Here is a 12,847-nt window from a genome sequence, read left to right as displayed (position 1 = left end):
TCGGGCAGGCAAGCGTGGGCGTCGCAGCAGTGCAGGATCACTAGACAGCAATGTGGAAGTAAGTTGGAAGCAGCTGGTATCCAAGCTATTCTCTATGTGATGATGTGCACTGTGAAACACTCAACTTTATTTTTGGTCTTACACCTTCTTTGCTTCATAGACTCAGTCCATTTGTTTGGATCATTTATTTTTCTTCCTGGGATGCCTTATAACCTGCTTGCCTCAATTAGTGTGCATGCGTGGGTTGCCTGCCTCTGATCCTGCCCCTTTTTTGGAAGCCAGAGAATTTCCCTGATTTGGTCATGTTATATGACCAATATACACTTTACCTTCAAACAAGCATGACTCTACTAATGCCTCCTCTGAACCCTCCCCTTGTCGCCTGTCTCTGTCTTTCATTCAATCACATCCAAGCGGTTTTCATTTGGTTCTTCTCTTTGGCAGGGTCGTAGCTCTGAAAGACACTAGGAAACTGTACACCCTCTCCAGCCTCTCTCCCTGTCTGGGTCTTTCTGTTTTTCTCTTATCCACAACCTCTCTTAAATGATGTAAGTTTCAGGGAGGAATGTAGCCTTCCTAGCCAGGGGTCTAGCAATGGGTTTCACATGGACTTAGATGTGGATGTGGATTTCATTCATTCATATTTCACTCATTTCATGTGTCCATTAGTTCATGTGTCCAGTTGTAGTCTTGGACGCTGTAAATTTCATTCTGCTTTCAAAGGCATCTTGTGGTCTTTCTCCAGTCTTAGATGAAGCATGTGCCAAAGGAAAAGCCTTTTTTTAGGAGAGTCACACCTGGATATCGAGTAATGTTGGACCCAAAACATGGGGAAAAGTGTCCAGGCGTGTTGAGAAGTCTGCACATGAGCGCCTAGTTCCTCCTGCCTTCTGTCTTCTAGATGAATGCTACTGTGTGGATGACGAGTTTGCCTGCCCCACCCTCTGCATGTGGAAACTATGCCTCATTTGATTATAACACGTTGCATGTGTGACTCTTAGAGGGGTTGGCACATTGACTACAGTGAAGAAGTTTTTTTTTCTTAACTTCCTTAATGTAATGATCTATATTTCTAACAGTATTTATTTAATTTCTCTTGTTGCAGATTTACTGTATGTCAAGGCAGTTAGTTCCCTTACAGCAAAACCTTTTTTTGGATTTAAGCTCCCTTCATCGTGAGGTCTTTTTCCCAAGCTAAAATTTTCCTAGTGTTGGTGCTGCCTCTCATGAAAACATTTTTGGTTTCTCATTTGCATGTCCTATAACATTTTGCTACTTGTTTATCTGAAAAAAAGAAAACTGTGAATTCATCCTGCTGGTGCCTTGTAGCTATAATTTAGTGTAGGTGTTCTGCAGTAGCGCAGTGTCTCACAGACGCACTGTTACCTTGTTTTTTTCCCTCCTGCAGGGGTCCATCATTAGCAGTCCACACACACGAAGGAGAGCCAACACGCCTCGCGAGAGCGTGCCCCGCGGCCATCCATCCATCCCTAACTCAGCATCGACTTCCATCCTCGGGTCGCTCTTTGGCAGCAAGCGAGGGAAACCGCCGTCTCAGAGCCACCCTCCTTTCCCCCAACCTGGTCACCCCACTCTCATATCGCACAAGCCCCACCCGACCAACCTCCATCACACGGCGCAGGTGGTGCACGCAGTGCAGACCCAACACCACGGCCACCATCCCCAGTACTGCACGCAGAATCCCCCGCCTTACCACCACCACCACCACTACCACCCCCCACCTCACACGCAGTACCACCAGCACCCAGCCTACTCCTCACACGCACACCAACACAGCCATTCGCAGCACGGCCATTACAGCCAGCATTCCCACCACACCTCGCACTCGCAGCACTCTCACCACCACAGTCAGCAAGTGGGTTCGGCGCCTGGCGGACCCAAACCCAAACACAGTGGCATCAGCACCGTAGTGTGATGCTCCTAACTCAGAGAGGAGAAGCAAGGAGGGAACTTATTGAAGAAGGGACATTTGCTTACACCAAAGGGACTGACAGCATAACTCTATGGCCTGTCCACTGTGTTTCTGCTGCTGTGATGGAAACCAATCACATGCAGCCACCTTTTTTCACTTCCAGGTCCAATAAATATATGCAGGATGGATATTGGACTCAAATCTTCCACTAAGGGCCTTTACTAGCTTGCCTGATCAGGGACTTTGGTCCCATCGGGGTTTTGGGTGTACTGGGTATGGGTGGAGTTCTGCACAGGAAGATGCTCTTTGTTTTCCACAAACACCATCCGGCCGTGACAGCTGAGGAGAAAATAGGCTTTCTCACCAAGCTTCTCCCTGCTACTCCATTCCCTCAATAACCTGTCTTACCTTCACGTAACCACGGGGAAAAGATGGCCTGAGACGAAAACTCAGCTGACTGTTTTCTCTGTCGCAATGACATCACTTGTCGTGCTCAGCCTTTAGGAAGTCAGTTTTTCAAATCTTTGGTTTTGCGGATCCCAACATCATCTGAATGCTATTTGTTGTTGCCTCCTGTAGAGCTCATATGTAGTGAAAAACCTAGATGTAATCATTTCACACTAAATTAAATCAAAGGACAGGTGAAGAACTTGACTGAGTCAGTCATAGTAGTTCTAGTGCTGTATTTACTGTAGATGACAGCTATATGTGTTGTCTCCTAGCTCTCATAAATAAATGTGCCAATTATTACTGCATAATCTATTTAGTCAAGACTTCATGTACAGTATATTGTGTGTAAAGTAATTTGTAAGATTATACTTGCAATTATTATCAGCAAAAATGAACTTTATCAGTATTATACTGACTCTATGGTAACAGGATGTAGATCTGAAAGGAGTGAACTCCCATTTAGTCCGGCTGTTAATCTATTCTGGAATTTTTGCCTTTCCAAATGGATTAGAAAGAGTCTCTGGATGGCAGCTGTTGCATATGGGCCTCAAAATGCTGTGGAGTCACAGCTGAAGCTTCAAAGCAGACTCCACTTGTCAACTTTAGGAGCCGATAAAGTAGGTCGCTCATTAGCTCTGCTTCCTTCCAATATTGTGGCTGCATAAGACGTAACGTAGTGAAGAATAACAGCGAAAAAGGCATTTCCAATGCTACGTGGCTCTGTTTCTGTTACAAAAGCAAAGTGCTGGACATGTTAAGTCTGTTGCCTTTAACATGTGCAACATCTGCCTCCTTGACTCTCAAAATCAGAAACATTTCTTAGCTCTTCTTTTTGCCTTGTTTAGAATATTTTTTTATTCACCAGGATTCGGTGAGTGAATAAAATCAGTTCTTACATAGTGAAGTATTTTTTCATCTTTTTTTCTATTATATGTGCAATATCTTTGTACTGATTTTGTACATTAAGAACAAGCAAGGTGTCCCTCCTATCTGTGCATTTTTCGTGTCGCGTCATTATTTATTTATTTTGGTTTTTTTGACCCCTGTCAAGAGTCTTTTCTCAGTAAATTAATGTCTGGCTGTCCTCACGGTCTCATTAGAGGTACAGACTTGGAGTTCAGTGGAATGTCAAGTAAGTGATAATTTTGCATGTAATGTTGTTGATGTGAGGCTATCCTCTGCACATTGTATAACAAGTCAGTGTTACCATAGCAAGTTAAGTGCAATCATGTTCAGAAAATGCAGACTTGTACTGAAAGTGGAGGTCTCTTATCTTGTCGTCAGGACAAGATTCAGGTGAAAAAAGAAAAATCTTTTTTTTTTTTTTCATTCAAAATAAGGAAAAATATATATATATATAATACTTACACAGTTCACAGTGGAAAGAAGAATGTGTGTATATATTTTAATAAAAGGGAATATACTTCTCCTTGGGCTGAACAGAAATATTTTGCTGGATAAGCACATTTGAAAGAACACTTTCATTGTTTTCAGGAAATGCAGTTACAATATACAAAAATGCAAACTGAAGAAACAAACTGGGTATATGTAAAGAATAACTTTCTACATTCTACAAATAAAAGTCTATTCTAGTGTGTAAATTAGTGACAGTAAACTGTTTGTCCCGATATTCAGGTTGTAAATGTATTTTAACATTCACGAAGAAAAACCATCGCCATAAGTCAGGCTTACACTCACACGTTTGTACTCATGTGACTTAAGACGGACATATCACATACTGGACATTAATGATCAGCTGAATGTGTCGCTCCACTGATATCATATCTTTGCTATAACTCTGATATCTTGGGATGATTTGAAACTGTTTAATCTGTTTATTTTTTTGGTGTGTGTTGTAGTTCTTCAAATGTCTACAGTCATTCTTTGCGAGAAAGTACCCCGGCAATGCACTGCATGGATCTGATGCATCATGTGTCCTATTCACTGTGAGCTAATGGGGGGGATTCAAAAAAAAGTTGGCCTATGAATTTTGACTTCTCCTTTGGTTTTGATTAGGTTGGAATTTTCAGATGTTGATGTGTTCTTGTTGTTCCATGTTAGCCTGGTAGTTACTAAAGCTCAGCATGCATTTCATCAACAAAGCCATTGTGTAAATTATAAACATGAAGAACATTGCACTTCCTTAGCTGAGGGCTTTCATCGTGTAAATACGGGATTTTGATGTGCAAACAGATGAGCTGCTTGGCTTAGAGGGTTTATCTTTATGACGGTTGTAAAGGGACCAAGACTGGGGCTTAAAGGAGATGTACATAATGTGTATAGGATCAGTACTCTATTCTCAAGTTAAGATCAGGATGTATATACATCACCTCATGGATGGATGTGAGGGGTGATATATGAACATATCGACTGTCTCTGCCTCCAGCAGTGGTGAACTGACATTTGCTGTAGAAATCAAAAACAGACTGTTAGGAAGTTTCCTGCCATTTACATCCAGCTCTCTTTTCATACGTACAGCCCAGCGTACACACAGACAGATGACACACATCCTGCTGCAAGCTGTTCAGTCTGGCGTGAGACACATTATAAAAAAAGGAGGAGAGAGGAATGGCCTCATTTATATGTGCATTCTGTTTGTACAGTGAATAGTGAGTCAGTAAGACCCCAGTTATTGTAAAACTTCAACTGTGACAATGTTGAACGCAAAATAAACAAATATATGACTTATGGTATACGTGTGTCGTTTGTTGTGACTCCATGGTTAATACAAATCAATCTGTCTTCCCCCTTTTTTCGGGCCAGGCATTTCACATTAGGGTCTTATCCTTAGCCTCTCATATCTCCCACTTTCCACTAGTGTTTCGGTGTTTCCACTAGAGGACATGAATAAAAATGACATGAGATCTGAAAATCTGTGCCATGACACCACCTATGGGTGAAAAGTATACACAGTTCTCACAAAGATCAGCCTGTGAAAATGGTTGTGCCTACACTTACCTTTCAGCTTTAAACCAGTTTTGTAAATCTGAATGTGACACTCTCACTGTCCATTCTGCTTTGTAGCTCAACATTTCCATTAAGAAGCGTTTTCTCCTTGCCCTCGAGCTCAAACAGTGTTAGGTTTCCAAAAAATTTCTTATGTGCATTCTAATCCTCACAAAGCTTTTCATGCTCAGAGCTGTAATTTGCCGCAAAATGCCCCTCGTGCCCTCAGCATCGCCGTGGACGCTAGTAATAAACACTCTGCGGGAGAGTTTCAGATGGCCCCACCACTATTTTAGTAGATAAACTTATCTCTTTTAAGCAGATGGATTTCCTTCATGTCGTAGGCGCTATAACCGTTTGTCATTGGTGGAATCCTCAAACTGATGCCGTTCTGTATTACGCGCGTGATTATTGTGAGCTTAGCAGCACATCAGTTACAAAACAGGGATACCTTGACATGGGGAGCATTTCTGAAATATTCTCGGGCTCAGATTTTGCACTGGACTAGGACGGTGGCAGTATGATGACATTTAAAGATGACTGGCACTCTGGAAGGTTTGTAAATTGTATATATCTATATTTAATGGGATGGGTATATATCTATATTTAATATCTATATTTAATGACTTAATATTTTTTTCTAAAACTTCAGGCTATCCATGAACAATTGAATTCACCTTACACATTATTTCACTCATACACATTAAGATTTCGGTCTCTATAGCATCTTCTAAACCATTTTACATGAGACATTTTCACATTAAGCAGTTTTATTGTACTTCAATCTTTTTCTGATCCTATAGGATGATCTTCAGTTTGAGCTTCGTGTTCTTCCACGTCCTGGTAACACACAGTATCATTAAGCCTTGCCACTGTTCAACCCTCGGGCCTGCTGGACTGGTAGTTAACTGCAGCGCTTTAAACCTCGTGGAGGTGCCTAATCTGCCCTCCGACACCACAGAGCTCCATTTGCAGAACAACCGGCTCACCTCGGTGTCTCCAGGCCTGTTTGACAGATATACTGGGCTGAACAAGGTTTCCCTGTCCAAGAACCCTTTCCACTGCGATTGTCAAATTCACTACCTGAGGAACTGGTTGCTGAAGAACAGGGCTATTGTTTTGAAGGAGCCCGTTTGCTTCAGTCCAAGCTCTGTGTCTAACAAAGCCATCACCGAACTTAGTGATGACTACTTTTCTCACTGCGCTGTTGCAAACTGCACTAATGGGATATACAACATCATAATAGGAGTAGCACTATGCTGCCTCATTGTTCTGCTTCTGTGGAGCTTGAGTCTGGCCAGAAATTCCAATTTCACTCTGGATATAGATGAGAGACACTCAGGATTCGAGGCCGACTCCTTACGTTCACTGAAGCCCAAACACAGGAAGAGACTGCACACTGGACTATCAGAGGTCAGTGTCGACTCAGAGTCTCTCGGTCATACGGAGGATCTAGAAAGGCCGCTTCTCAACATGGAGTTACTGCCACAAGTTTTGGATGCGTTGCACAAGAAGCACAATATAAAGATAAAGGCTACCTGAGTGATCTTAGTCCACTAGAGTTACTCTTAAAGATTAAAGGGAACCCTAAAATATCCTGGCTTTTTGAAATAAAATGCACATAATAGTAGCCATTGGCTTGCTTGCCTAAATCATTTTTCCTTTAAAAAATAAAAATCCTCTGCTGGTAAGTGTCTTGTCCTTGACTTTTCACTCCTTTATTCATGTTTTCGCACCTTAAACTATAACAGACCCTTAATTGTCCTTTAAGTCCTGAAGGATTAAACTCTGAACATTTTGGTTATTTTGTAGATGATGCATCAAAAGTCAGTTTTGGTTGTTTTTTTTAAGTCATCTGAACTTTCTTTGCAGTCATGTTTTAGTGGAATATACTATACCTTTCAGTATTTCAGCTTCTTTAGTCATTATCACCCAGTTGTGCAATTTACAAATCATTTGAACCCTTTGCTCCTTTGACCACCGCATGTAGGTCCAAGTCCAAACCAATGCATTTCAGCTTTTAGCTTCTCCAACAAAACAAGGGCAAAATCTTTCATGATTCAGCAAACAAGAATTCCTTGGGGAGACACATTTTGTTTGTTTGTTTTCTTTTAATCAGAGAACCCTTTAAACATTTGACATTTTTAAATGCACCAGAACATTTTCTGACTTGTTGTGCGAAAGTTGTTCATTACAGTTACCCTAACCTTACTCTGACCCTAACACATTTATCGGTCTGCTCAAAAAATTAAGCGAACGCTAGAAAAACACATATCGGCTCTTTAAATATTCAAGTTGAAACATACACACATATACTAACAGACACTGCGTAACATCTTGAGAGTAAAATTAAATGACTCATTGAAAACCGAAATCAACCCCCTCGTGTGCTAGATTCAAAATTACACCAAAAAGCAAAGTTAAAAACTGTTCTCCTAGTTTTCTGAGCAGTATTTACATACAGTATACACGTATAAATTTGTCTTACAAGTGGTCTGTCAGTTATACTAAGAATGACCTTCTAAATTATAACAACCATGTTATGAAAGGGTGATATGGTAACACAAAGATGAAAGGCTGATCTGTGCAAAAACTGGTCAAGGCTGTCGAAACTGAAACTGTCAAGACAGTGCTATTAGAGGAAAAAAAAATTGCACATCGAACAGTTGTTTTAAAGATACAAGAATTACTCTTATATTCATGCATAGATTTACCATGACAAATGGGTAAACAAATAGCTAAAAATGCAATAACAAAAGGTCACCGTAAGAATAAAGATTAAATGTTAATATGCTTCTTAAAAACACTGTCATTAGCTTGTAAATAAATATAGGATGGCTTCAGGGTTTGTAACAATCTAGAACAGTAGTTTTATCTAACAAAGATACTTAATAAGGTCAAATAAGGCAGTTCTTACACATTTCCTTATTGGAAAAAAAAAAAGAAACAGGTAATGACTATCAGAAAAAACAACAGTTATTTAATCTTTTTTCCCCTCTGAAATCTCCTTTATTGTTAAAATTTTAGATGACCTATATTATCTCAATGCCCTGTCAGGTTTTTAAACAAAGTCCACAGTGTTAGGCTTCTAGAGGTCTGAACATGAAGTGGTACTACCAGTTTAATGCTCGCTTTCCCTCCCTTTCCCCCTGCTTGGATCTCCATGACCACACGAAGCCTGTTGGCTCAAAATACTACTGAGGCACAAACTTTTCTTGCTCAAAGATGAGATCAACAGCTTCTGCCACATCCTGCACGATATGGCCTGGCTCCACGAGACCAGGGTCAAATATGAAGTCCCGGTGCCCGTGGAACACAGTCTCCTTGATGCAGTGATTTGCATCAGACGGCACCTCTGCGTTGGGGTTATACACCCCTGTACAGACTAGGACAGACTTACAGGAAGTAGCAGAGGGCAGAGCGAGCTCGCTTTCCCACAGGCTGTCAATCTCTTCCTCCCTGGGCACCGCTGTGGTGGACCCAGTGGCAGACACCATCTTAGCAACAGCTTTGGGGTTTTTTCTCGCAACTCTCTCCTCCAGGTAGCGGTTGTACAGATTGGCTCCATAGATGTCAGTCATGAGGTTATCCCTAAAAATGCAGAAGAAAAGGGTATTACTCTGTGCCCCAGGCAGCATGCATGAAGTTGACCTATATATCAGTACATGTTGAAATGTGTGTGGTTTTTTCCTGGTGCTGAGTGCAAGTCACATGAATTAGAACAAACAATCAGCTAAAAAAAAAGCTGAAGTGAAACATGCAAGTCCCCAAATTAAAGCACGACAGAATGACATGCTAACTAACACACGTAAGCATTTAAAAGCGAACAGTTTTCTCATCAAATTATTGAGCAACGTTTCAGTAAAATCTTCTTTTGATAGCCTATCTGTCTATCAGACATCATGATAAGTGAGTTCTGGTCTTATGTTAAGTATAAAGGCAAAACAGAGTTAAAAGCTGGTGTCTCACCCTATAGCATATAGGGAAGTAACGGGAAGTTCCCACTGCCTCTGCATGGCCTGGCTTCTGATGAGGTACTCTGCAAAATGGTAAGTCAGCTCACTGGGTTTTCCCATAAGAGCCTCATACTTCAGATCTTTGCCGGTTATCTTCTTGTAGATGTTCTCTAGGCACACAAGAAATGTTCCATGGCCAAACCTGGAACAAAATGAGACGGTGAAAGACAGATATGTCAGTACACTGATTTGATTACTTGAAAGACTGTTTTAGTTTCTTAAGTACAATTTTTTTAAAAACATTTTATATAAAAAGACAGATTTTTGTAACGTTTACCGAGGAGAATGTGCCTCAGCCATCCACATGAGGTCCATGTTGCAGGCCAGCAGGTGAAGTTGAGGAGTGTTTTGGGTTTGGTGACTACTACCGAGGTTACCATTGGTCAACAGAACGTCAACTATCAGCTGCAGGTTGGTTTCCCATCGGATCGGCTCGCCGAACAAAACCACAGCTGTTTGTGGAATTCAAAGATTAGAACAGCGTTCATCAAAATTGCAAGAATTTCAAAACTATCAAAGCAGATGTTAGTAAGTGTACCATGTCAATGACAAAAGATAAACGTTTAATTTGAGAAGAGCCAACTGTTTTTACCTTCAATTTTCGGAAGGCTGACAACAGGATTGGACTACATTTAAAGAAGGGAAATTAAAGTTATGACATTATATTATACATATCTCCAACATCATGTTTGTGCACCAGATTGTAAAATCTCACCGGCAATTTTGGTCTCCTGTTGTGATCCACCATGTCCAGCAATGGGTACGATTCTCTAAGCATATCAATACTGATTACATTCTTAAAGCCCACACTAAAGACAGAACGTTAAGGAGAAATGAAGAAGTAATACTCAAGTTTAAATGTAAATATATAAATTATATTGTAAATTTAAACAAAGCAGATTTCTAGGATACTTTTTAGCAATTTCCAGGACAGGTCCTTGTCCTGACACCAAGACACACTTGTCATGGAACTTCTTAAACATCCTCAGGGGACTATGGGACATGATAACTTGGTCTTGTGTGATCTGAAAATAGCACAGTTGTAGTGAGGTTAATAGCAAAGGAGTCAGGTGAGACCAAATTATCCAAAAATAATCAGAGATAAAACGTAACAACTTCAGTTTCAGTACTGTGCACAAGTCTCAAGCCACCACCCATTTCTTTACATTTTGCTTCCAAAGAGCCAGATTTTCTTGAACACTGACTTCGTTTTTACTCATTTTCAGTCCAGTCCTTTTACCTGAACATTTCCAAAATAATAATTGTTGTTGTCATTCATTCAAGCATTTAAAAAAAAAAGGGCCGAACTCAAGAGATGAACTAGTGTTTTATATCTACAGGTTAGCAAATGGACAATTTTCAGTCTTCAGCCTATGTTGAAAAAACAAACAAACAAACAAACAAACAAACAAACAAACAAACAAACAAAGGTGGCGATAGCAAATATTGACTTTAAAGCTTGTTAGAATTGTACAAACTCTGTACAAACATGTGTGTTTGTACAGAGTTTGTACATTGTGCATCTTTCAATAAAATTTCTTATTTTCCTAGCAAATTATTATTTCTTAAATAAGGGGAAACTGAAAAAGTTTTGAATGCACTGCATGCATACACCAAAGAGCAGGGGATACACCCTTAACACCATTAAAACTTGCACAGGAATTTAAAACTCACAGGCACTCCCAGTATGTGAGAGAGCTGGTCCGCTTTTGTTTGTCTGAGGCAATTCCCTGCATTTGTGACAAAAACGACTGGCACCACAAACTGTCCCTGAGAGTCGACCAACTTCTCAAATGCTTTTGTTGCCGCAGGGATTGGCATCCTCCCTCTGACAAGCACGCCATCAATGTCGAACAACAGCCCAAACCTTGGCTGTGGCTGCAGAAGGGAAGGACAGACACACACTGATCAGCCAAACAAATAAGAACTTTTTTTAAGCGGGGAAACAACATGAGTGATTAATAGCAGGCAAATTAAGTAGAATAACGGTTCACTGAATAACCAATGGGTTTGAATGATGTCTTAAAAAGGATAATCTATTACTCTGCACAGTATGACATTTCCAATGACACTGATCATTTATTATTTTACATAACTTAAATTCTTTGTAGGCAATCATCATTATCATCGTGTAAGAATGATAACAACTGGTTTCTATTTGACGTCAACATGGGAGACAGGAATCTATAGTGAGAACTGCTATGGTGACACAGCAGTACACAGGCCTGTTAGCATATTACAATCAATCTTACAGTATCCCAAACCTCAAAATTCTTTCCCCCCCTGGAGCTGGGACTAATTAAAACAAAGAAAGAACACAGTGTATCAGTGGTTGTTTTTCTCATGGTGGGAGGGGGGGCAAAAATACAGCGAGCTACATCTGCTGCTGCCCCTGATGTCAGCGCCTCTGTTGTTTCATCCCTGAGCGCATCCACAGCTGAGAAAGTTGCGAGCAACCCCGCACGCCACGTCGATACGATACATTGTAACAAAAAAAACAATGCGAGAGAACAACAAACAAAGTACCGCCTTGTTATCAGTGTCAACGACATGTTGTTTGCCAGAGCCCGAAGCAACAGCAACAGCAACAGCTCGAACCGTACCTTGCTATTAGACTGAGTTCCGCAAAGCCCGCACCGAGAACCGACAATCCCAGCTTTACGACTGGCTTGGCGGTTACTCAGGGTGTACAAACCCCGGTAAAACGGCAGGAGTCCCCTCATCTCCTTTACTTACCCACCGGGTTAATGGAGAAAAAACAAAATAGACAATAATGTGTAAATCTAAACCCCTTAAGAAGGGTGAGCCGGCTCGCACCGGCCGCGCTGGCTGGCTGGTTGGTTGGGCTTGTTTTCTCGCATATATTTTCTCGCCTATAATTTGACTGGTTGAGACCCGATGACGACATATGAGGAGTAGGAGGGTCTTTTGCTGCATCTCTGCCGGAAGGAGCTGCATCTGCACCGCAACCCCCGCTGCCATTTTAGACACCGAGGTGGAGCTTTCCATTTCTTGTACGCACAAGACACGCATGGATCACAGAGGCCGCAGAGTAAAGACAAAATAGGAGAACTCATTGATCACCGCTCCTTGTCATTCCGGATCAAGTATATGTACAGCAGAGAGCTCAAAATGGATGCGGGTGAATCTTATTTAGCAATGACACAAACACAAACAGCTCGGTTTAGTTGCTGATGTCACATGCAGGAGTACGTCGAGTCCAAAAATTGCCAGGAATGTGCTGCAGGAAGCCTGATAGGCAAAAGCGATCCATCCAGTGAGGGAGTGTTTAACCATTTCTTAGTGGAAGAAATATGGCTGCTCATGTTAAACACGTAATTTTCTGGATATAATACTGCAGATGCAGACTAACAAAATGTCTAGATTAATATAAAATACAAGATCCAGCTTTGCATGTTTTAATCCCACAATAATCTGTAGGTTATCTAGCAGATAATCCTTTATGTGAACTTCTAGGACACAAGCAGCAGCTCAAAAGTTA

General features: G+C 41.1%; 3 protein-coding genes across 7 annotated transcripts in view; 2 read left to right on the top strand and 1 right to left on the bottom strand.

Moving 5' to 3' along the window:
• LOC308407911 (IQ motif and SEC7 domain-containing protein 1-like) overlaps positions 1-5,068 on the top strand; it is a 93,646-nt gene extending 88,578 nt beyond the window's left edge. For 4 of the 5 annotated variants that reach the window (XM_080899866.1, XM_080899870.1, XM_080899867.1 and 1 more), the window contains 2 exons: positions 9-58; positions 1,409-5,068. In XM_080899866.1, coding sequence (XP_080755992.1) covers positions 9-58; positions 1,409-1,936 — 578 coding nt within the window. In that variant the 3' untranslated portion in view covers positions 1,937-5,068. The remainder of the gene's footprint in view (positions 1-8; positions 59-1,408) is intronic. The other variant, XM_080899869.1, reaches the window with a different exon arrangement.
• A 1,065-nt stretch (positions 5,069-6,133) lies between these two features.
• On the top strand, positions 6,134-6,871 carry gp9 (glycoprotein IX platelet; the record flags this gene model as incomplete). The annotated part of the gene is made up of 1 exon (XM_080898881.1): positions 6,134-6,871. The coding sequence occupies one exon, from the start codon at positions 6,134-6,136 to the stop codon at positions 6,869-6,871; it is 738 nt and encodes a 245-aa protein (XP_080755007.1).
• A 549-nt stretch (positions 6,872-7,420) lies between these two features.
• On the bottom strand, positions 7,421-12,208 carry LOC308406882 (haloacid dehalogenase-like hydrolase domain-containing 5). The gene is made up of 8 exons (XM_080898169.1): positions 11,949-12,208; positions 11,020-11,223; positions 10,258-10,370; positions 10,061-10,154; positions 9,938-9,971; positions 9,623-9,797; positions 9,299-9,487; positions 7,421-8,920 (listed from the first exon to the last, which is right to left on the bottom strand). Exons 1-8 carry the CDS (start codon positions 12,066-12,068, stop codon positions 8,524-8,526), a joined length of 1,326 nt encoding a protein of 441 aa, XP_080754295.1. The 5' UTR covers positions 12,069-12,208; the 3' UTR covers positions 7,421-8,523.
• Between the last annotated feature and the right edge of the window lie 639 nt (positions 12,209-12,847).

This window comes from Rhamphochromis sp. 'chilingali', assembly GCF_963969265.1.
Source record: "Rhamphochromis sp. 'chilingali' genome assembly, chromosome: 12".
Taxonomy (NCBI): Eukaryota; Metazoa; Chordata; class Actinopteri; order Cichliformes; family Cichlidae; genus Rhamphochromis; species Rhamphochromis sp. 'chilingali'.
Note: the sequence above shows the minus strand (reverse complement) of the source record. Positions and strands in the feature narration are given on the sequence as shown.